This window comes from Aquila chrysaetos, chromosome 12, assembly GCF_900496995.4.
Source record: "Aquila chrysaetos chrysaetos chromosome 12, bAquChr1.4, whole genome shotgun sequence".
In the NCBI taxonomy this organism is placed as follows: domain Eukaryota; kingdom Metazoa; phylum Chordata; class Aves; order Accipitriformes; family Accipitridae; genus Aquila; species Aquila chrysaetos.
In genome coordinates, this window is record NC_044015.1 from 35,823,212 (window position 1) to 35,848,603 (window position 25,392).

Below are 25,392 nucleotides of genomic sequence, written 5' to 3' on the forward strand. Positions count from 1 at the left end.
TGGCTTTTATTTGGACTGAAATACTTCACTAAACACATGCAGAAACAAGAATTCAGATTTTTAAACTCCTACCTGAAAACCCAGCTCTCCAGCTCTTATTTTTACAGCCTGCAGCACAGTTCCTTGGAAGGCAAATCAGTCTTGTCTCCACTGTTTTGTGTAATAAAGGATTGAAAGATAGGAAGCAGTCCAGTGCATTGATCTGAGATGATTTTGCTTTAGCTTTTGTCTTTCCTTTCCTATTCCTGCCACAAAAGTATCTGAGAAATGAAGCATGAATGTTGCTGTGCAATTTATTCTCCTATTACATGAAAGCTGTCAGCTGGTAAAGGTAGATTTCTCCTTTTTCCCCATCCTGCCCCAGTTTCTAGCTTAATTTGTGTCTGCCTACCATCCCAGCTGAGAAAAGAGGGAGATACGCGCGGCAAGAGGTTGCCTTAGTGTTACAAAAGCAGGGAATTTTTGTTACTGTGGGACATAGCTATTACTAAGGGTGTAGTGGGGTCCACAAAGGCCTTAGTTGCTGAGAAGTATCAGAATTTGAGATTTTAAGTATTTGTTGTAAGTATCAAATTTAAGTATAGTGGTTTTAGACCTGCGTTTCACTGCTACTTGGGGAAATAGTCAATATTTATAGTCTTATATAAAACCTTAACATTGTCCACCAAATAGATGGCAGGAAGCTGATTGCCCTTGTGATATAAAGAGGCACTTCAATCTATCAGATTACCCAATTTAAATAACAATTCAGAAATTGCAGCCTTTTTCCCCAAAAGTTTTGAGAGCTTTTTTAATTTGATATTGAAAAATGCCTAGAAAGATATTTTGGTGTGAAATCTTGGTCTGTGCTGGTTTCCTCAATGAAGTTTATAACTGCTGTGACTGCATCGTTTGTCCTAACCTAACATTTTGGAGGGTCTTTTGGGGTTCTGGTGATGCTGAAACAGTGAATTCCTCGATGCTATGCGCAATAGTGCTTTTATAGTGCAGAGGTGGGTGAGCAGCTATGTTAAGAGTAAAGCTTCCAGGCTTGTCTCTTCATACATTTACATCAGAGCTGAGCTACCTGTCCTCCTCCCTTTAACTGATCAGATCTGTGCTCCACAAAGTTCTGGGCTGCATCTCGTCCTCTCCTGATTGTCAAAACTGCAAAAATTCCTCTGCAAACCAGAACTAGGTTTAGCTTTTGCAGTATGATTCTTCTGTCTTCCTCTCTCTTCCACGTACCTCCTTTTTGCTATTAATGTGTTATATTAATATTGTGAGTAGTTGGAACTTGTGACCAGAGTGGAGGGAATGGTGCGTGGTTGTGCTTTTACTGTTTCATTCAGTACCTTCTTGCACCCGCGGCATACTGTATTATAATTGTCTATTTTCTAATCATACCATGAGTATGGCAGTTTTAATGGGGCTACCTGCACTCAATTTTTATGGTCATATATAAACACCTCTTGGTTTTCCATTTCTTAAGGTTGAAGTAGCAGATTTCAAAATGTATGTTAAACTTGAGAGTAGCAAAGAAAATAATACCTTGAAACAGTATCTGTGTGATGTGTCCAGTTGTTTTCTTTTTTCCTTCCTCTGGAAGAAATAGTATATTTATTGCTTGTTACTTTTGGCATCAATACGAATCTATTATCTCAACCGTATATATGTTAGATGGCAACTATTTTGGAAGAGGAGAAATGGTCAGAAAAGGTCTCACTGTGAGGACAGGAGGGATACTGAGAAGTTCAACACTCTTTTCCTTCTGTTTTAACAAGAAATTCCAAGTAGCAATAAACTTAAGTTTGACCTGTTAAATTGAGAACTATATTATTGGCTAAGGAAAATTGTTATATTTTTGTTCTTCTATTTTGATTTTTTTTTTAGTTCAAGCCAAAATATGGTTTCTACCTTGAGCTAGTTGTTTCTGGGCTAGTTCGTTGTGATCTGTAATGGCTTTTAAATGCAAACATACCTTGAAAGCCATTTCCACAGAATATAGTATATATAATATTTTTCAGTGTTACTATTATTAATATTTAAATATTGACATTCTCTAGTGAAAACCCAGATACTTGCAGATTGTCCCACATTCAGAAATGTTTAATTACGAAATTATACGTTGAGTATGAATTCCCAGAGAGAACTAATAGCATCTTGATCATGTATTTCCTTTGTCACACAAGTTTCCACCTGAAGGTATGTTTATGGGCTGATTATAAAGCTTGCTAAAAAAGCTTTTGAGCTTAGGTAACAGTAAAACAGCAGTTTAGCTGGTTTCTCAAAATCACAGATTAATCTTACTAATACATTGTACACGGGAGACCATTTGATGCTTTTTCTTTGGACAAGATTAGATTTTCTCTTTCTGTCTTGTGACTGCACAGGAATCTTCTGTAGGTACAGGGAGATCAGACTGGTCAAACACCTGCAGAACAAAAGGAGGGTTGATTTATATGTGTGGGTGGAGAATGGCATCAGGAGGAAGATTAGTAGAAGGGAGAATAATGATTGTGACAACTCCAAAATTATGATACAGAGGAAATAAGGTACTGAGACTATATTCAACCTACTGACAGATATGGAAGCTGCATGTGTTAGAAGGGTATTTGTTAGCAATGAAACTACTGTATTTTGGTAGGCTTTTATGAAACCCTGCTTCATCTTGCATGTTTTTCCACAGTTTGAAAGGCCTTCAGTGACTTTAAAAAGCCATTTATTTGGCCACAGAACAGCCCTTTGATGTGTGACTTTTCCACCTTATTGGGCACTACTGATAAAATCTCTCTCCATTGAGCTTGGTGGCAAAAATCCTATCGATCTCAATATAGTCAGAATTTCACCTCTATCATCCGATTATTTGTGTGTAAAGATACTACATTAGTTCTGCACTTGGCTGAGAAAATACAGGAATTTTGCATAAAAATCAGTGGAAGTTTTGTCAGAATGAAGGCTGTATAATTGGCTCTATTGACTTTGTGGGTGTAATAGACTTTTTTTACTGAGTTCTGCCTGTAAGTAGGTCACAGTGAATGAAAATAAAATATGCACTTCACTTTGTGACAGTATGGTGTATTTATAAGTAATCTAGTGATTTTTTAAACTAATTCTTGAGGTTTTTCTTTCATCCTAATGCCCATGTAGATGCACAGAGGAAAAAAAAAAGCACCAGTATGCTAATTCTGAGGTGATATGTTTTATATATTCTGTCTTCCAAGTGCTGCTGTGCATGACCTAGAAATGCTAGTGGTAAATGCTGTATTGTGGAGCAGAGTTGTTAAACTTGTTTATATCTAATCTTTAGATGCTATCAAGCTTAGGCTAGAAAAAGTAATCTGTTTTATGCTGTACTTTAACATTTGGTATACGTTATATAAACACATATAATCTCTTCACAACAAAGTAAATATTATAGGAACTCTAAATTACAAAATTTATTCTCTATTTGGGAAACTAATAGAGGATGAGAGCGTTTAATGTAGTTGCATTTCATTTGCCTTCTTGTCCTCATAGAATAGAACTTTTCAAAATCCCTGCCATATCTGACTTGGCAGTTTGGGAAATTCAGAGATAAGGGACTATTTTAGGAGTTGTAAAACATCATCTTTCTGAATTACAGAAATTCCTCCATAGAAGCAGTGATTCTTGTCTTTAGTACTTTTTCATTCTGTAATTTTCTCCTTGGTGAACTAATTGCTTTTCTTTCTTTGTACCTCCTCTAGGAAAGAGTTAAGATTTTTTTTACCATAAAATGGATGTTAAAATACCTTATGAATAAGCTCAGCCAGAGGGATTGCAAAAAATGCATGTCTTTAAAAATATTATTATCATATTAAAGCTCACTGTAATGCAATTACATACTTTTCAAGTGCGCTTCTCTGAACTAGTCATAGATAGGACTGTGATTGTGTTAAGTACCCTGTGGTTGCCTGAGACATACCTGAGATGTCACAATAAATTATACAGGTACCTTTCAAAGGATGCACTATAGACACAGAGGAGTGAAAGGTTAAGCATATGGGAACAAATTGTAATTTAGCTCATAAATACTAATTCTACTAGAAAAATGTAAAAAGAGCTTAACTGACATAATCATGGTACATTTGCAGTGTTTCAACCATTAATAATTCCAACTTCTTGCATACAGCGGTGAATATATAGCTCTGTGTGGATTTAGCTGGTTCCATGTGGAAATGTTCACTGTTAAATTGCAGTAAAAACTGAGTTAATGATTCTGGCACTTAAAATAGAGAAAAGCACAGGGACTGTTAGTGTTCTCTCAACTGCAGACAGCATTGATATTTTTGTGGATAGTTGATGGCCTAGTACAATTTGCATTTCAGCTGACAAGGTAACTATTGCATTAACCCCTCAGACTAAGAACCACAATGAATATTCATGTAGTGTAGTGGGCTCTTCTATTTAATTTCTTTTTCTAATTAGTATAAAAAAATTTGAATCACTTATAAACAGCTGAAGTAACACCTTTATGTCTTTTAAGTGCCAGGTATTTCTCATGTAGATGTCTCGGTGTTTCTTATTTGTCTTTTGTAATACTGTTATTCTAGGGTCAGCCTAGGAAAAGGTAACTTGTTTCTCTCTCTTGCCCCCTGCCCTTCTTCTCTTTCTAGAATTTTTGTGTCAGGAGGTACCAGATATCATTCCTCCATTTTTATATAAGCACAGACACTAGTGAAATTCCTTGGACTAGATAATAATTGCCTTATCCCAAATATGTTGGTAGAAAGAGATTCTGGAGTAGCTTTCCCATAGGAATCAGCGGGGGGAGGGAGGAAATTAACTTTCAAATGGAGCCTGATCAAATCATGAAAAAAATTGGAGTGATTTCAGGGTACTCGAGACATAGGACTAATGAGCAAGGCGTTCTTGTCCCCTATCTGCTGAAGAAAGGCTCCAGCATTTGCTGATGCAGAGTGAATGTTATGTCGTGTGCATCACAAACTTTTTAGCTGAAAAGATATTAGAGCTTTTTCTTCAGCCAAAGTTGCCCCCTTTAAATGAAAAATGGCTTGGATATCTAGCTTTCCCTACAGATGGGTGGATAATGATCTCTGACCATTGTGTGTAGATTTTTCCCATAAATTGTTTCTGAGTGTGTTGGCTAATCTCTTTTTTGAATGTTTCCATTGATTTTTTTTTCATCAGTGATCTTTTGGCAGCTGTTCAGTTCTAAATTGCTTTTACCATTAGGGAGCTTTTACTTGCACCTAATCTCACAGCAGCCATTTTGATTAGATTTAATACAACTTTTCTTGCAGCTTGCTTTACTAAAAACTGCATCCTACTGTTTTCTCCGTGGTATTCTTAAGAGAGTGTATAGAGGAGAGCCAGGAGGATCTGCTGTTGACGATAGATGGTCTGAAAGTTAAACCAGTGTCCTGAACAGATAGTGCTTTAAAGGTTACAATGGTGTGTGTTTCTGTGCAGTAAGCAGTCTTCTCATGGCGGTGTTCCTGGATTTATCGTGGCCGAGACTTTGTCTTAGTAGCAGGGTTGATGAGATTCATGTGTTCTACCTAAGGATTGATCATGCTATGCCATAAGTTTGCAATGTCTAGTATATGAGGAAAAAAATACAGCTTTTTTCCTTCTGCTGAACCCTGGTAGAAAGAGCTATAAAAGGCTATTAGAGGAATAGAAGCTTTAAAAGTTTAGTTTATTTATGAGCATGGGAAAGTCAGTTCAGTTTTTGAACTGTACTGATTGATTGGTTTCTAGGTCTTCCCTGTTGCTGTAAGCCTTCTCTGTTCTGTTAGTGGTTCATATACAAGTCTTAATGTGATAACCTTTATTAATGGTGTACTGTATGTTGACATTAGTATTTAACTAATACAGTGACCTCTTTTTGCTGGCAATATGGAAGATCATAGGAAGTCTGTTGTAATACAAGGATTAATTCACTGGTCTGCAGCTTAATTGTTCCTTTTTTAGTTTAAATAACTGTGGGTAAAAAACTTGAACATGGGATTTTTGTGTCCTATGAATTAGTAGCTTCTCAGTGACTTGTATCCCACCTACCCAGTAAGATGTTCCTTGGGACTAGGAGATGGTTGATTAAAAAAAACACAGAAAAAACAGAAAACGAACTCGAGAAACCTTACACACCTTGAAATATGTTAACCACTACCACTTTGAACACACCTTTGAAAAGCTGAAGCATTAATACATTTGAAGTACTGATAGATTAATGACACAGGTAACTTCATGTTTACTGTTCAGTGGTGACTGGTATAGGAAGCATAAGCTTGGTTGATATGTCTGTCAGGACTAGGCAAAGGGGCCTGTTCTTGGTAAGCAGAACCAAAGAAGCTAATAAGCATTAAAATTACTGTCAGAGGAAAATATACCTGATTCTAATTGACTAATTCAGTAATTGAAATTAGTGTTACAGTGTAAGCTATGCTGTGAAAAAAAAGAAGAGGGGGTTTGTATGTGCATATTATATGAAAAGAAAAATTATAATTTGCACACTGCAAAATATATTTGGCTTAATGCAGTCATCTGGACAGAGTTCATAGGGTTTCTGTCCCTTCATCCTGTCTGGTTTCACTGCATTATAAACTTGTCCTCAGCACCTACTTCAGCTTTTTGATTAAATTATAGAGAACTAGTAGGAAGAACCCCTGTAAGTTAGAAGTTCTTTCTAATGAGTTTTTGAGAGTATTACAGATGGCAAAATCCAGCTTTTTAATACTTGCCGCTGCAGTTCCTGCAAGAAAGTTATTTAACTGCTGTTCCAAGTAACATTTAATCACTTTAACTTCTTCCTACAGACTTCCTTTGTGCATATGAGAGCACTTTGGGTAGTCACTTTCCCTTATGTCTAGTTTTTATTTGTGCATGTTAATGGTATAATTATCAGAATACCTGTGGCAATTGATCACACTTTACTATTTTAAAAGAACAATGAATAGGGATTGACTTGTAGAATCGGGGAAAATACGTATTTTTAAAAAAACTAGCTACATTTCAAACTAGGCTTGTACTTTTACCTTGCGTGTAATCGAAGTTTTGCCCCACTACTTTGTAAGGCCACCTCATCAGTTAGACTTGGAGCAAGTTTCTATATTAAAGAGACATTCTTACGTATTTCTCACAAACACATAAATTGTCAAGTCTTTCCTGATAGTTTTGTTAATTTGACATAATTAGTGTATATATACTGAAGTAAACAATGCTGTATGTTTATCTTGATATTGATAGGGTTTTCTTTGGGGAGTCTAGAAAAATCTACAGCTTCTTCCTCCAAAGGGGGGGGGGGGGGGGGCATAAGAGAGAGATTATTCTGTGGATTTCTGATTCTCCTTCCCTTATCCCTTCCTCTGGCCAGTGAAATGCCCTTTATAGGAATGGATGTGTGAAAAAAGTAATAAATAATTTCCTAAAGGAGGGTTTATTTAACATATTTGGAAGACCCGTGGTGGTTTTCAGTATGGATGGGTTTGAGGTGCAGAATTCCAAAGAATAGAAGCAATGGGAACATAAGGGTGAGAAAGGGAACATTGAAAACAAAGCATTTTGAGGCTGGAGAGTACATTCCAGTATAATAACTTACAGATATTTCCTCTGAACTCCATAACAAATAAGTCAGATAGGAATCTTAGTTCTCCAATGCATAATAGGTGCTAGCTCACTTAAGCTTTCCTTGCTTTTAGCAGGCTTCCTGTTTCTTTTAAATACTTTCCACTTGAATGAGGAACTAGAAACAATTGTCAATAACTGTTTTAAATCTGTACATGGGCCAGTTTGTTTACAGTCTATTTAATGACTGGATTTTTCTCTTCTTTCTTCACCTGGAGTCTACTGACTCTGCTCCTGTGGTTTTTAAACACTCTTAGAGCACAGCAAGGAACCCTTTCAAACTAGCAAAGTAAAGTTGGCATGTCTGTACTGGGGGTAAGGGGGAAGAAAAGCAGTATAGGGGGAAAAAAAGAAAAAAAAGGTCATGATAGTCCTTAGTCTGTTTTGATCTGTTCTTCATCCTCCTTCTCCAGCTCCTCTTCTCTTCTTGTCCCACCAGTCCTGAAAGCCATCCACTGCCTCCTTTAATCATCACTTAATATATTGCTTTCTTAACTATCACCGTCTGCAACTAAGAAGCATAATCATCTTCTTTTGTCATTACTTCCTGACTTGGATTCTTAATTAAAACTGTATGGTGGTCTGTTGCAGAAGTATGAAAATCTTATTATGTGTGTTGTCGTTAACATATCATTCAGGTTATATTCAATTTTAGAGTAGGATTGTCTTGAGTTTGAAAAATGTTTATTATGTATTTCAGATTATTCTTTGTGCTTCATTATTCATACCAGTGACCTGTTAGAGCTGGTGTTTCTCCTGTCTTATGAATCCATACCTGAAAAGCTAACTTATTCAAAGTTACTATGTCCACACTGAAGTAGAATTACTGGATAATTTATTACAGGTTGAACAGCTTCTCATAACTAAGAAAATTAAAAAATGACTTAATGAATTGAGGAATGTCTGTGCAAATGCTCTTCTTGTGTATGCCCCTAAAGATGGACAAGGGACAGATAATCACAAATAGCAATAATGCAGAACTCATATATTTATCATATTCTTATATTTAATTTTTTTTAATTTGACATATATGGTAGAGTCATTAGTAAAATAAAATTTCTATCAAAGCATAAAAAGTTTTTGCATGCCTGATTATTTAAAACATCTCTCCAGTACTATACAGTAGATTAACACAATAATGTTACAGAGCTGTAATCACAGAAAAATAAACAGGATATTAAGACAACTGTGGAATTATGTCATTGGTGACTTAACAAAGATAGTATGGTTTAATTTCCATATATAGTGAGGACATCAGATCTGTTTGCTTATGGCTTTTAGTATGCTGCATGTAATTCAACAATGCCTTTTGAATAATTTTTCAGCTCGAGATGCTGATGAGAGAGAGAAGTGGATTCATGCTTTAGAGGACACCATTCTCCGCCATACCCTCCAGCTTCAGGCAAGTTTCACTTTCAATTTTAATTTGTTTTACTTTCTTTTTTTTCAAAGCAATGGAGTACAACAGCATGACTGCTAATATCAAACATATCTTGTATAACACCTGGCTGTTCTATGGCCTATACAGTCAGATACAATATGACATCAGTATAGGTACCTGAGATTAGGTTCGAGTCTTTCTGTTACTATTTTCACGTCTTACCATCATGAAAAGTCAGTATATGACTTCTTTTTATTAACTCTTACTTTTAATTGGTGGTTCCAGACTGATCGTTGCACATTTAGTTCTTTTGTTTGTTTGTTTTTGTTAAACTGGGAGTTAGTCCTTTTTGGGTCAAGCAGAATGAGACATGTGGAAGCCTGTTGTGTACTTGTACACAACCTAATTTTGAAATTAAAATGAGATGGCAGCATTGAACCTCTTTCTGGATGACAAAAATGGTAAATAGCTTATGTTTGCATCTACTGTGTGAGCTGGATATTAGTAGTTTGCTGGTTCTGAAAACAGATGGTTGGACTGAGGATGGTTCTTAGCGCTAGTTATCTAAGACCAGTTTCTGGCAATGTTGTAGACTTGGACATGTCTATAAGGCTTGCTAATCCTTTATTTTTGCCTTGGAGAGAAACACAAACTCTTCATGAAAGGGATTTTCTCATACTGGGTTTGTACCACAAAGGTGTCTGATGACAGTGTAGAAACAGGTATTCATTATTTGTGTTGAGTACAGGTTTGGTATGCTTTTGGAGTACAGCAAGAGAATTAGGTCTCTTTACGATTGACACTGTATAAAGAAAGATACATTAAAATCCCTAATATCACAGAAAGAGAAGCAGGTTATAAAGACTGATTTAGATGACATTTGCCCAATCTAAAGTGTTAGAACAAGCCTCAATTTATCCCATCCAACTTCGGGCACTTGTGGTATCTCAGTCAATTTACTTTAATTTCCTGCTAAACAGTGGTTTTCAGCCTTTTTTGACTTACTGAAAACCACTACAAATTTTCTAGTGGATAGCAGATCCCTGGATAAAAATTCAAGTTTGACAATCAGCTTTGTATCCCTAGTAACATGTCATAAATATTTTAGAAGTAATCTCTCCATCTGGACACAGTAGCTGCCCACAGACTGAAGAACTCTGCTCTGCAGTGGGTCTGAGGGGACAGAGATTATCTTGAGGACAACATATGGATTTAGAAGGGCTGAGCCTGCCTCCCAAGGGGACGCCTCTTTCTCCATCCTCAGCTTGGAGAGAGAAAGTGAACAGGTTAACGTAAGCAGGACTATTTAGGGTCTGAAGTGAAGTAAAAGTAATCTGTGCAGTTTTCTCCACCTGGAAGACTTTTTATGGCTTGGAGATAGAGTACAGAAGTGAAACACCAGAATATACTGCGGTTTTATCAAAATGTACACTTCCACACTCTCTGGAAATTGTGATTGTAGTTTTATTGGCAGACATAGATTTCACGATTGCAGCTAGTAATGGAACTGTTTCCCATTACATAACCTGTTCATGTTTCAGGAGTTTTTCAAGTAAGTGAGGCATATTTAGATAAAAAAACCCTAAGTTAGTAATTTATCTAGTAATGTTTGAGGGAATAATTAAAAATCTAGAACTGATTACTAAGAAACATGTCCTCATCCCTCTTAAATACGTCCAGCATTAGGCATAACACCTTGTGGGCCACTGTTGTGTGCTCACCATTCATTTTCAAGAACCTTGTTCAACGTGCCGGTCACATACCCTTTTTGTTTCTGAGGCCCTTATTTTTAGACTAGCTGGAAGACTGTTCGCTTACACCCCTACTCAGGAACTGTCAAGGCTCGCCATCTTCATCGACATGAGCTGCCGAGCAGATACCGGTTTAACAACGGCACAAGACTAGACCTCCTTGCAAAGCAGCTTTCTCCCATGAGTGAGGAAGAGCGGTCTCAAGTACCGTTCTCCCGATGTGCAGGCGGAGTGAACGAGCTCTGCGGAGCCCGGGCTGAAGTTACGGAGGCTGCCTGCAGGGCCGAGCACCGGCTGTCTCTGCGAGCAGAAACCCCTCCGTGTTGACGGCCGGCCAGGTCCCGCTGGGCTCTAGCGGCGTGCTCCCGCCTCGGCCACTGGCTGAGGCTAGCGGTGCCTTTGGCGGGATGACCCCGGGCCGGCACGGAGCGCAGCCGGGCTGCCGAGGGGCCTCGCCCGCCCCGTACCGCGGCTTTTGTTTCGGTGACAGGAGGCGCGGCGCTGAGCCTGCCGGCCTGCCTCCCCTCACGGCGGGCCGCCGCTCCCCGGCCGTCCCCGCTCCCGGTGACCGCCATTCTCCGGAGGGAGGGGCGCGCCCCGCCCGCCCGCCAATCAGCGGCCGCCTTATTCGTGATGCGAGCGGCGGGGCCGTGGTGGGGGGTGCCCCTGCCCTTCCCTTGCTCCCCCCGCCGGAGGCGGCGCTGCCGGGGCCCGGCGGGCGGGCGGTCAGCCAGCCCCGCCGCTCCGCTCCGCTCTCCTCGCCGCACCCCGCGGAGGAATGGCCGGTGTGAGTACGGGGGAGGGAAGGCCGGGGCCGGGGGGGGGGCAGGTGTCAGGGCTGCCGGGTGTCCCCTCTGGGGCAGGTCCCCTCCCCGCCGCGGACGCCTCCCTGACTGGAAGCCGAGCGCTGCCTCCTCCCCGCGGCGGCCGAGCGGCTCCGGCCGCTGCCCTGCCCCGCCCGGGCGGGCGCTAGGGGCGGCCCCGGGGAACAGGCGGCAGAGATCGGCGTCAGGCAGCCCCCCCGCCCCGTCCCGGGGAGCGGGGCTCGGCGGGCAGGGCGGGCGTGGGCTTCCTCCGCAGGGGGACGCGCGGGGTCTCCGGGAAGGGCTTTGATGCCGTATCGGAGTGCCGGCGAGTTTCTGGGCGCCCTGCGTGCCCGGAGGGATGCTTTCATCCGGTTACAAGAGCCCGTTGTATACAAACACGCCTTGGCGTCCATTAACATTTAAAACAAAACGCCACTTCATGCACTTGATGTTCTTTTGCTTTCCTTTTTATTTGGACAATAAAGTCAGATGAGTTCTTTGGGAGGATTATTGGCTCAACGGGTATGGATGGGGGGGGGGTGAGTGCTGTGGCGGAGATTATTTTCTGTAACGGTATTTTCTTAGTTTCTGTCGCAAACAGAAACGTGGTTATCTGTCATAGAAGACCTTTATGCGTCTGGTTTTGTCCAAACCGATAGATCTTTTCTGAGTCTTTTTTCAGATTTTCGTGCTGCTTTCAGTCTGTCTGTCCTCGGACTGGAGTGTTCAAGTTCGCAAAGTCAGGCTTTGATTAAGTTTTCTTCATAGTGTCAAACATGCATCTGTTGGACATGAGAAAGCATACCGAAACCTAGGTAGTTCGTGGGTTGTGTGAAACAAATCAGAAAGGATAAGGAGTTAATGCGAGGTGGAGAGGTGAAGTGGTGTCTGGGTGTTCTCTAGTCTGATTAGTCTTGCTAATTTTATTTTGCCTAAATGTCCTACTGTGTTGTCCTTCAGTCTTTATAATGGAAGTGTTTTTGAAACACTTAAAAATAATTAAACACGCTACCCCCTCCACCCCCAGCAACAAACCTAAACTTGCAAGAGTGAGCTACAGTCAAGGAACTGAAGAACTGAGTCATAAATATATAGAATGAGTAAAGGGATCCTAGCTGTCCAGAGGGCTGACAATTAGTAATGTTGTATCCAAACGGAACAAGAATAGGGAGGAAATGTTTCAGACACACTTGTAATCTAATTTGTCTGAATTTTGAAACTGAACTCTGTTGTTCTGCTTGCTGTGTTTTTGTATGTTCTTACATTAAAGGCATTACTAAAAATATGCATAGTTCTTCTAGTATTAGCTTTGTCTATTGAAAAGTCCTTGAAGAGCAGATGGTGCGGTAGTATTTGAAGTACCATTCTGAATCCACCAGTGTTTTTCCCCTTACCCCTCCCAAGATGTTATTGTTGTGGCATTACAAGGTCAGTGGCTTTGCAGTGGCAGTATACATCAGTTGCTTTACACCCCCAAGAAATAAGGGGAAGGGTGTGCATGGGGTGAAGGTATATTGTGGCTTGGGTTTCTTGTTTGTCTGGGCAGAGGTAGGAGGGTGATAAGTTATCTCAAGTTTTCTTTTATTCCTCACCAGTGTCTTATATCAACCAGCAATCCCATTCAGACAGGAGGTGCTTCTAGTCGTCTTGTTTAGCATAAATGTCCTGCTTTCCTTGTCTGTCTTGCAAGTGGCAGCCCAGTGGTTTTTGGCTCTGGAATCCTCCCATGTGAAAACCCCTTGAAGATAACTCATGTCTTTTAGGACCACAATAACACAGTAACTTTATTTTTTGATCTGAAAAGACCATTGTTGAAATATGAGTCTAACTAAAAACCAGAGTAACTCTACTCTTCTCATGCCTTAAGGGAATTCAGTAAAAAACAGAATAAATTTTGAAATTCTAAATGGCTGAACGTGTGCATGTATTTTGGTAGTGTTAGGATCCTATCTGTAGGAGTCATGCTCACCCTGAGCTGAGGGGATGAGCTTTGCATTTTTTGGTTTTTTTTGGTTGTTTTTTTTTTTTGTTTTTCCCCTCCCCCTACTCCTTCCTCCTGTTAACTGAAAGTTTCACACTCATTCTTGCCTTTAATCCCATGTCTTGAAATGTACTTTTCCCCTTAGCTGTTCTAGTGCTGCTAGAGCATCTTGGTAAGTGTCTTAAAGTGGTAACTAAAGAGGTTGTTAAGAATTGCATAAAAGGCAACTAACTACCAACTTGATTTGAAAAATAAATAAAAATACAAAGCTGAAACTTGCATATTCTACAAATAAGATGTCTTTCATGCTTTCTGAGTAGATATGACAGTGATAATACACATTAGAGAGTCTTTAAATACTTGCAGGCTACAAAGGATTTCCTACCCAAACTTATGAAAACCTTTCAGGTAATGCCCCAAAGTATTTCAGCCTCTGAGTGGACTCACTGTAGAGACAAAGGAACTGAAATTACTGTCAGTACAAAGATGGACCATTTTTTACCACCATAAAAGTGAAAGAAATTAAAAAAAAAAATTGCTTTGTAACTTGATACCTCCATAATTTAAACAAGATATTTACTTTGTAAGTAGCAATTAGTAAGGTAAGAAAACTATATACTAAGAAGTGGATCTGGGATGGTTGCTGTGAAGAGTGATACAATGGCTTAAATATTAAGAGTTAGACCATGGCTTCACCAATACTTAAGAGTTGGTAGTGCTGCTGGAAGCGGTCCTGTCTCACTTCTCCTAGCAAAAGGGAAGAGGCAGTGTGGCAAGAATAGCTGAATTTAGAACTGGATTCACAACTGGCCCAAATTAAAACTACTTTTCCTGCTGCCCGCCCTTTCAGAGTTTAGTTTTAACTCAGATTAGTTTCCACATTGAGTTGATTATGTGGTAAGGTAAATGTTTATGCTGACTCAAAAGAAAAAGCAGAGTAAGAGTGAGAATAAACAACAGGGGAACTTATTTGTTTCTGATTCACTTACGCCAGCATAAAGTGTTTGTGAAATTGTGTTGCTAGTATCGGTTCACTTAGTATCACGTTAACCAGGCTGTTTGATGACGTGTCTAAAGCTGCAAACAAGAATGAAAGATAAGAGTAAAACTTTCTTATGTGTTTCTCTTAAGTATATTATATTGTTACTGGCTTTCCAATCCTGCTTCTAGTGTGAGTCAAGAATGCTTGCATAAAACTAAGAACAGATTCTTTTAGATTAAGAATATATCCAATGTAGATGTGTTTCAAGTGCTGGTGGAAGGGCGTAGAGTTAACAGGCGTGCTGTCCTTTTTCAAATTTTGCTGACAAAGTAACTATGATAGTGAATAAGCAGGTTAGCGCATGTGCATTATCTACCTTCATAATAAATTATGTAGGTAAATGTATGGGACTTTAGGATATATTTAGTATTTATGAGGTTTCAGAATTGTAACCTATGCTTTAAAAACAGAATTTTACATCAATGTGTAAACACCTCTGTTTTCTGAACTCTTTCCTAGAAGACCTGATAATATCTATAGCTACACAGTCTTTACTAAGCATTTTGTTTTGCAAAGCAGAAATACTGTTTTTTGGTTTTGGGTTTTTTTTGTTGTTTTTTTTTAAGTGCAATATTCTGACTGTTTGGACATCTTGTATGCCTTCCAGAACTCATGCATTTGTTTTTAAACTTATTTTGAGACATTTACCTTCTGAGCTTTAAATATTGCTTAAAAATCTAGCAGAGGAAAAAAATATGGTTGTCTTTGCCACAAATAAAAAGACAAGAAGGTGGCATTGTTCAGTGGCTTACTACTTGATTTGTTGGGTTTTTTTCAGTTTTCTATCAGTAGTTCTTAAAGGCAACGTCCTACCTGACAAAATCAAACATGCTGTGGGCAGGGGATACGTTTCTGATGAGGTATTGAGGATGGAGGGAAAACACTCTGATTCCCTTTAAACTAACTTCCACAAGTTCTTTTTGTTGGACTTGGAATCCTAATTAGATGAAGAATATACCATAAATATCTTCAAAAAGATAAGAAAGTCCTCTCTGTACAGCTTTCTCCTTTCCTCCCCCAGTAAAGCTATCGTACAAGGACAGCTCTTGTCAAGTCTTTGCTGTTGTTGCCTCTATCTTTTTCTTTGTTTCCCTGCCTTCGTTACTGTTCATTTTCCACAGAGGTCATTATTGTAATGCTTTTATTTGAGAAATATATTTGAATTTTTCTGGTATGCTTCTTCTAAGGATGATGCAATCTCTTCATCCCATCCTAGTTTGAAAGAACTAGTTTAAATTAGGCTGGAATTACTTCTCAGCATGGACAAGTTTTGAATACAAATGCATTAGTGATATGTGTGAGTTCTAATTTGGAGGACAAGGAAACAACATATAAACTCCCTTAGTGCTAGCAATTCTATAATGGAAGTAAGGCTAATAATATGTATTTTTAATTGGTTTATATTTTGTTGTTGCCCTCCTGTTTAGCCCCTCCAAAAAAAGGGTCATGTATGAAGGCAATAATTTTGCAGGACTCCTAGCATGAGAGTTCTTTACTCAACCCCAGACCAGCATGTAAACCCTTTCCTAGGATAACCATCCTGTCTGCTTAGTCCAAGTTACTGGGTATCACACAGATCGCACTGGGAGATTGCTAATTGGGTACGTCAGTGTGCTGCTGGGCCCTGCTTTCTGCTTTCTAGCTACAAACGTTAGGATTGGCATGTGCCCTATAGAGTCTAGTCTTTAAGCTTTTCATATGTCCTGAAGGGGACATTCCAGAAGTTGTAGGAGGGAGGGAGGGATGAGGGAAAGAATGCTATGTTAACCTTTTTCTCTCTTCTACAGAGTTGTTATCAATACCGGTTTCTTTGTGGGGAGTAGTCAGATACCAAATGTATTGTTTCAGGAGGTGGTGGGCAGACTAGAAGTTAAATGAATTACTTGCTTCTGCAGCTAATTGATCTGGTAATGTAACTGTTAATTCCTTAAAATCTACATGACAGAGTAGTTGTTATTTGAGGGAAATAAAGCATACTTACCGATAGATCTAGTTATTCAATGGAAAAACAGGTTATATTACTTTGGATTGGTAAGAAAGAATCAGTGTCTTTCTGAAGATCTAAAATAGTCTGGTGTCCTGTTCTTTTTTTGTATTTTGAAGATACTTATTTTAGAATCACAGCATAACTTCAGCTGGAGAAGACCTCTCGATATCACCTGGTCCAAGGCCCTTCTCATTGTGAGACCAACTTCTACATGAGATCAGGTTGTTCAGGGTCAAATCCAGCTGAGTTTTGAACTCTGCCCTCCAAGGGTGGAGGTTCAACAATATCTGCAGGCAACCTATTTTGTCAGTTTATGCATAGGTGAGCAGCATATAATACAAGTTTCTCATAAAAATTTGATTGCTAGTTCAGATGTGCAGTTTCCTAATTTACATGTTTAACAAGCTGTTAAATTGACTCTGCTCACCTGTTTCTTTTGAAGCCTCATTACCTACATGGCAGTGGAGGGAAGAAAGGGTCCCCTTTTTTCCTCTACTCTGTCTTTGGGTGACCAGGTAATGAAGAAATAAGGATTTGGTATGCAAATCTGCACTTTGTATATCTGCTTTTTCTAAATTACTGCTGGGTTTGAAATATTGATTGCTTTTGTTTGCTGTTTATACAGTGGGTTTTTTTCTGTACTATTGCTAATCTTAATATTTTTATCTTTCCAGTTATCTTTTGGTTTTCAATTTGAAAACTATGTGAGAACTTAAATTATTAACCTAATTTCATATAACACAGATTAGTAAATTTGCTCAGTAGGTTATCCAATTTCATCTAAACTGTCTTTATACAAACCAAGAGCAAACTAGGAGTGAAGTGCTACAGCTTTTAAGTACCTGTGCTTCTTTTCAAAATTATTTTCGTGTTTCATCTCTGTGCTATGTCATCTTGACACTGTACTTGGTTTTATGGCTCTCTCTTTATGTTGATTGAAGTTTTAACTTTCTAGTAGAACTTTTTAGGTCACAATTTTCACTCTGTGTTTGATGTGGATGTCTGCTCAGTTGTAACACTAAATGTTTTAATCAGCTTTTCCCTTAGTGCTAAGAGGCTGAAATTTAAGAATGGCATTTTATCTTTAAGCCACCTCTAAAATAACAGATTGTTACATATTAGTAGTCATAGACTGATGAGTGAAATAAAACCCAGCATTTTGATGCTGCATACAGGTAACTTGTATCGTAAACTTTATTTCTGTGTATAGTATCTTCAGCAGAAATTTTCTGTATGGTTCATGCAGTTTTTGTATATGAAACCTGACCTCCAGAATTTTTTTACTGAACATGCTAGACCATTTGCTGAAATGATGGTGCCTGCTGCTAGCTGTACAGACAATTCTGTTTTCAACAAGGAAGTAGAATACTAATTTCATATAGTTTCAGATCTAGTTTCAGTGTAATTTAAACTTGACTAGTTTGAGGGAGTGTCAGAAGTTTCTTGATTGAGAGGACTCTCCCCTCTGCCTATTAGTTTATTTTTGGTAACTTGTTACACTGGGTGTCCTTTCTTAATTTCTTGGCATAGTCAAAATGGTTGCTTTCTTCTCTTCTCCTCACTCCTTGTTTCAAAACCCTATTTCTAAATTTGGCCAGTGTTGACTGTCTAATACAGGGTGAAGTATCTCTTTTTTTTTTTTTTTAATGCTGGTTTACAAACTAATCTGTATGGATAGACTTACTTATGTAGAACTATTGTCAAGATTTGGGTGTTAGCCTGTAGCACAGTTTAAGATTTGGCAAATGAATAAAGAATAATATCTTCTACAGGCAGTAGATGGCTTTATGTTTTAGGGTGTGCATGATACTGTGCATGCAGCTTGACAGACATAAAGGCAAGTCATTCCTCTATTGCATGCAAATGTTCATGCCTCTAAAGAGCCATCAGTAAAGCTCTTAATATGATGGCCCATTACAATACAAAAATAAAAGAAACTATCTATTGACAGAGAAAACAATGTGAAAGAAAAAGTTATCCTGATATAGAATTTTACAGATATGGATTGCCCATCTTCCCCCATACGATTTTTTTTTTTTTTTTTTTTTTTCCGCCCCACTGCCTGATCTTTACACATTCAGACTTTTGAGATTCTTGGCAGTCAAAACAGCACAGTTGATGGTTTCATAAGAGTTTGAAGTTAAGATGTCATATTTTAGATCAATGTGAATATTGGTGAAAGTATTTAGGCTAGTAGGAAAGTCTTGTCACTGCTGTGATGTTCTCAGGATTATGTTTCTGTTATAATTGATGTTTGCTTCTTTATCCTTCATGGGTTTTTTCATCCTATATATTTAACTTGCATTGTACAATTTTTTTTAAGCTGGGAGTGCTTCAATATTTGTTTTGTAGTTCCATTTGCATTAAAGGCGTTATATAAATAAACCTTAAATGTGTTTACATAGCATATGTGCATGAAGTCAGAAGTAATCAATTTCAAGAATCCTCTTTTCTTTCCTGTAATTAAAGATGTGGTAACCCAGTGGGAGTTTGTTTGTTCAGGTCTTTAAATACGCATTTTATCAGTTTAAAGGTAGGGATTATATTATATGCAGAAGTGTGCTTTGAGTCTTATATTATTAAGGGAGACAAATTTGCAAGCAAGAAAATATAAATGTAATCATTCTCATGGCACTGACACTTTGTCCTTGTTGGCATATGTGCAACAAAATTTAAGAAATCAAATATAGTGGCAAGGATGCAAATCATTATAGCTGTAAAGGAACTAGGGCAACCAGGAGTAATAGCTTTGAATTTTTCAGCTCAAAGGTGGGCCCATATTATAAGAAGAGATTTAGCACTTGTTAGTTCAGCTCTTTGCTAAGAAGCTGCGAGTTGAGCAATATTGTCTGAAGTGTGAAAAGTGCGGTCATCCAATTGGGTATGGCTTTGTCTTCCTTAACTGAAATGTAAGAATATGAAATCACAAGACAGTCTTCAGAAAAAACGTGAATTCTCCTTTATATTTTCCAAAGAAACTTTAATTAGTGTAATTTAAGGGGATTTGTTCCGTCATAAGTAATGAAATACTCTGGTGTGTGATGATTATACCCCCACTGAAAATGTGTACTGTGTTTAGCTGCAAATAGAAGACAAATGTGTTCAGCTGTGTGCCTGTGTTTGCACATGGCAGGATGAGAGGCAAGGCAACATTTTATCAGTTGGTTGGCAGGCAAAACTGTATTTTTGTTAACTTTTTTCCTCATCTGAAACTCTGATTATATATTTGATTTTTTATTTATTTATTTATTTATTTATATCTAGGGTGTGGATTCAGGATTTGTTCCCAGCGTTCATGATTTTGACAAGAAACTTACCGAGGCTGATGCTTACTTACAGATCTTGATAGACCAATTGAAGGTATGGTAACTAAATGGTGTATTTACTGTATTGGGAGTCTGCTTGTCCCTGTGGATTTCAAGGTCTGGTTGAAAGGAAGCTCAACAGAGGGAGAGAGTCATGTTTTATGCTTGACACATGTTCTGGTAAATGTGGGATGCAGAGAATGCTCATCTGGCTGAGCTGACTGTGAAGTGGAGAAAACATACCTTTTTTTATGTATGAAGTCTGCCAATGATGGATTTTATTTTCTCTTTCTCCCTGGTTTAGGATGTTACATAAGTTCTAACTACTTCCGAAATAGATTTTTACTAGAAGTATAAAAATTAAAAGTTGCAAGCTACGGGCTGAAATAAGCTGAAAATGGCTTTCTCTTAGAACGGATCTTGGGATTGTTAAAATAGAGTTAGAAAATTAGAATAACTCGAACAGATTTTATAGAATAGTTTACAATGACTGAAACATTATTTTGTATATATAGCATCAAGGAAATGGCAGAGATGACTTAAGTTTAATTTTAAAACATAATTAAATCATTATATTGCTCATAGTATTTTAGAATTTATCTTGAGAAAATGTTGTCAAGTAATATGTAACTACAGTTGCAGATAGTTTCAGACTTCGTTGCAGTAGTGATAGATAATCTGATTTTTGTCCTTGAGTGAAAACATTCTGTAGAAATTATGTACAAATACAGTTCTTTTACACTTTGTACATGTATTTTAAGAGTAGGTGGGAAGGTAAGGAATGATGAGGTCATATCTCTCAGTACTCACCTTATTGAGAAAAACAGTTTATACTGCTGGTTAGGACACTTTTTCCCATGACTCAGCAGGTTAAAATTGCTGTTAAGATTGCTTCAGTTCTGCTGGTTTGGATTTTTTTTTCCCCTGATATAATAGGCAAGTATTGCATGTGGGATATTCAGCAAAAATTCAGTTGCAGGGGAGGGCGGAGAGGGGGAAGAGCATACCAACAAAAATGGAGGTGGGCAAAAGAGATGCAAACAGAAGTCAAGACTAAACTGCAAAGACTTGATCAGGAGTTAGCTTTGTCTTCTGCTCTGGAGCCATCTAGCATGCTTCTCTGAAGGAAGGTATTTAAATCTTTACACCTTCTAATTGTTATTTCAGGCCAACTGGGGGGAGGGGATATAAGAATTAGTTAAAAATGAAAGAAGAGTGAATTTGAGGATGGACAGAGACCAAGACTACAGTCTTTTTTTAGAACCAGAAATCAGCCCTCAAGGGAAAGGGAACACACGAGTAGGTTTTAGGCAGGCGGTTGAGTGAAGAACTGTAGCTCACCTGCTAAAAATTACAGCCTCTTTTCTGAGCAAGGGTGGTTTTGATGAACTTTTGAGCATTACCCTTAATCATTTTTCTTCCTTGAACAATGTGTACTTAATGGTTGTTTGTATGTGCACCTTAGAGTGCTCTTGGAGGCAACTTTTAACTGTTTCAGCTCAGCTTGCATTAAATACACATACAAGCTTTTCAGTAAGAATTTGTTTCACTTTGCTTAGCTGCATTTTATATTCCACCTTTTAGAAAACAAGTAGAAGTTAATGCTGGGAAATCACTACATATCTTTGCAAAAGAAGTGCTTCCTAATCTTACATGAATTGAATCATGTACCTGAGTAACAAGGTACCTGAAAGGATTGATAAGGGTTGAGGCTGTTTTGGTAAGCACTCTGTGTGCTCCAAAGGTCTTTGCTGAAATAAAAGAAAGGCAGTTTGAGGCATTCTAATGAGTGTCACTTTTATCACTTAACCTCACCTTTTTGTTCAAACTATGGTAGAAGCATGCCAGACTGAGCTGTGGACCTAGCTGGGATCTGAGATTTGGTCTCTGGCAGGATGGGATAATGTGAGAAATCAGTTGCAAATTTGTTATATGTTATATCACAAGTGCTGTAAAGAAATATTAGGCAAAAACTGCTTTGGGTCATAATACCAAGATAGTATAACTTATGTGCTTATTAAATGCTTTTGGCTTTGAAATTTTGGTGTTTCTGGCTGATATTAAATGAAAAAATAACACTTTCAGTATTTTCACAAGTATCTCTTTCTTTTAGCTCTTTGATGAAAAACTCCAGAACTGCAAAGATGATGAACAGAGAAAAGCAAGTACATTTTGCCTTAAATATTGCTTATTTTGCTTAATCAGATGGTTTTGTGCATCAATTTGCAATAGTCTATAGAAATTTAAAGTATGGTTCGAATTTGTCGAGTTGCCAAAATCACTTAAAGCATTTTGAATAACTGGTAACATTATTTGTGTTGCAAATAGGTTGCAAACAGAATTTTTAGTAATACTGGGTGTCATAACATTAAAAAAGGTTTCAGTCTGTAGGAAACGATTACTCTTCTGTTATCCAACCATCTAAAGCATTTTAACTTAAATTTGCTGGGTTTTTCATCTTTAGCAAGGATGAGTGTTTAATGTTTGTAGGAATAGCAAAGCTATTCTGAAGGAAAAAAAAAACAACTAAGCATCCTGTATTTCACATAATCAGTCTATATCCTGTGTAGTTCTGCGACTAGCATGCCACATGTTGGAAGTCTGAGAATACCTTAATTCATTCACCTTAGGTGAGGATGCCAAAAATGTAACTTGCTATGTGGGGAGCAATACTTTTTTAGAGAGGCTGTAATTCACTTAAGTGTTGTGTATTTTTTTGCATCCCCTCCTATTCCATTTCAAAGTCAAGTTTGTAGGTCAGAGTTCAATCACCATGTTTAAGAAAGGCTAGCACATACCTTTGGTGGTGTGGGTTTGGCATTAAGTAGCATGCTGGTTTTGTATGTTAATTTGTGTGGTGTGGAGGAGGCATTTAACAATTCCTTACGAAGGGTTTATTACTGAGGAGTTGCTTTTGTTTTCAGCAAAAGCAGTAATTTCAATATCATAAAGTAGTGGTGTATTTCATCCTAGTTCCCTCCCTCCCCTCAATTTCACTTGTGAAAAACAAGCTCAAGTTCTCTTGGTGTTTGGTTTCAGTTTTGAAAACAGTTTGATGCTTTCTGTGATTAGTTTACTTATTTATAATGGTTGTGACCTTTCATGTGTTACCCGTCTTGTTTGATGTGTTATGTGGCATCTTAGGGACTTCAGAAGCGATGGTCTTTCTGGAGTTCTTTTGCACGTACAGGCTTTTAAAATAACTTTGAAGTATAAGTGATCTCTGTGTAAGTGTGTTTAATCTGTAGACAACTGACTAAAAGAGTAAGATCTAAAGATTTTGTATTTCTCCTTCGGTGTGTCTTACTGGGAAGAGTTCTTCAATTTTGACCTCCCTCCAGATGCTACTTTGCAGATCAGGCAGTACTTTCTTTTTCCCTGTGACAGTGCTTCTAATCCCTGGAGACTTTCTGCATGTTGTGCTGATTTCTTTCTTTATGTCTGCAAGGTATCTATGGAACAGACAGATTGTTACTTTATAGAGAAAGCAGGAGGCCTGTTTAGAAGAGGTCAGCTTCCTCTGGTTTTAAATCTTGATGAGTGTTGCTATTACTATATATTCCATTTACTCTCTATTAAATATGAAAAAGACTTGGGCAAAGCACTTTTTGATCACGTCTCTTCCTGTACTAAAGCAGCTAAGAGGTTTTTTGATACTGTATTTAGCAGTTTTTCTATTTGTTTATGGAAGTATGGTTCAGCTATCAGACTATGAGCTGAGTGTAACCTGCAGGATACTTCCATCCAACCCACAGTTTTTTCCTCTGAGGAAACAAGATTTGGTTATTTGAATGTTACGTGCTTCCCAACTAGCTGAGTGCTGTTTTCTGCAACTGTTTATGGCCAGGCATTTAAAACCTCAGCTATTGTTTTTTGCATGCATACAGAGCATTGGATGAGCTGTTTTTTAGTTACAGAATATTTGGTCTTTTGAGGATAATGGTATAGGGTATAGGTGTTCTGAGATGCTTCAAGATCTCTTGGATATCTTCTTTCCGAGACATAGTAATCTGTTGCACTTGGAAGAAGGCGGTGCAGATGTAGACTTGATGGATTTTGAAGACTGAGAAATATTGTGATTATCATGAATTCCCTGTGTTATATCAATATTTCTGGCAGAAGTACAACTAACACTGCATAGTGGGATCATACTATCTTGCAAACCTACTATAACTAGCAGTGCTGCCAGTTTTGCTGAATGTACTGATGGAGTACAATTTATATATCCGATTACATAGGAAGTAAAAGAAGGTGCGTGATCTGAGGGTACTGGCGTTTCAAGGTGAAGACAAGATAGGACCTTGCTTTCTTACAGTGTTAGCAATATTACTGGTGAGAACTCGAAGTAAGCTTTTCTGTTCAGTTTTGTGAAACTATCTTGACCACACATATCGGGGAGAATAAAACTGTAAGCATTCAAAAACATCAGAACAGTGAAGAGGTGTATATTTGGCAGGCTGGAACAAAGCTGACGTTACTTAACAAGATTTTGGAGGGAAGTATATAGCCTGCTTAAGCCCTTTGGTTCACAACGAGTACTTTTTGTGAAGTAAATCCAAGGCTGAGCACGCGGATTCAGGTTGCACCTTACTGATTCTGACTATGAGTCAGCTACCCCTACGTGCCTCTGCTGCCTCTCTTTGCTGGACGAGCTGATCCCTCTGTAGTCACATGATTGTTGAATGAGGCAAAAATCATGTTCAATGAAATATAATTAGCTTTCTATTGGATCACCAGTGGCTTCATAAAAAAATCAGATGTCACGGAGGTGCAACAAGCAGCAAGTAGATGGAGTAGTTTCAGCAGCAGCCTGCAATTTGATTAGATTAGATATAGCATGTGGCTGCATTCCACAAATGTAAGTCTGCAGGAGATGGATGTTTTATTTCAAAATATATGTATTCATTACCTAAAACTAGGGAAACTGTCTTATTAAAATTTTATCTTTGTCAGTTTTCAAAGAGTAGGGATGTTGAAGAGAGAAAATTGTGATAACTTTTAGTAGTAAGTTATATTCTTTAATTTTATTTTTATTAGTAATGTTTTTTATCTTTAACATACCTCTTTTTACCTGCTTATGATTTTCCTTGCAATTTTGTATTTTCTAAATTATCTATATTAATTTAATGCAAGTTTAAACAAAAGATAGTAAGAATAAACTTACAAGGATTGTAGCAGCGTGTATACATAGCAGTGTATTTCTGTACAATTGATGAGATGAAATACAAGCATTCTGCTAACTTCTCCAAACCAACCACTCTTGTAAGCATGCCAGTTTTGTTGCTAGCAATCATCCACTTGTTTTTCTCTCCCTGTGTCATGTCTATAGTGTGTTTGTATAAGATCTTACAGGGGAGAGTTCACAAACTTTATTTTATGCCTGCTTACATCACTGTTACAGAATAACACGTTGCTCATGAAAATCCAGAGACTTCCATATCAACGTTTGCTTAGGTAGGCCTAAAGAACAGGGCCGGTGCTCTTTAGAAGGGTGTTCCCAGGGACTGAGTCTGTTTGACTTGCCTCCATTGTTATCATAATTTTGTGTACAT

At 38.1% G+C, this 25,392-nt stretch overlaps 1 protein-coding gene across 5 annotated transcripts in view; it reads left to right on the forward strand.

Annotated features, from left to right (window-relative positions):
• OSBPL9 (oxysterol binding protein like 9) overlaps nt 1–25,392 on the forward strand; it is a 64,985-nt gene that overhangs the window by 17,754 nt on the left and 21,839 nt on the right. For 4 of the 5 annotated variants that reach the window (XM_030032937.1, XM_030032938.1, XM_030032940.2 and 1 more), the window contains 3 exons: nt 8,913–8,989; nt 19,800–19,895; nt 21,954–22,001. In XM_030032937.1, the coding sequence (XP_029888797.1) occupies nt 8,913–8,989; nt 19,800–19,895; nt 21,954–22,001 (221 nt within the window). Of the gene's footprint in view, nt 1–8,912; nt 8,990–11,390; nt 11,507–19,799; nt 19,896–21,953; nt 22,002–25,392 lie in introns of those variants that run through there. The other variant, XM_030032941.2, reaches the window with a different exon arrangement.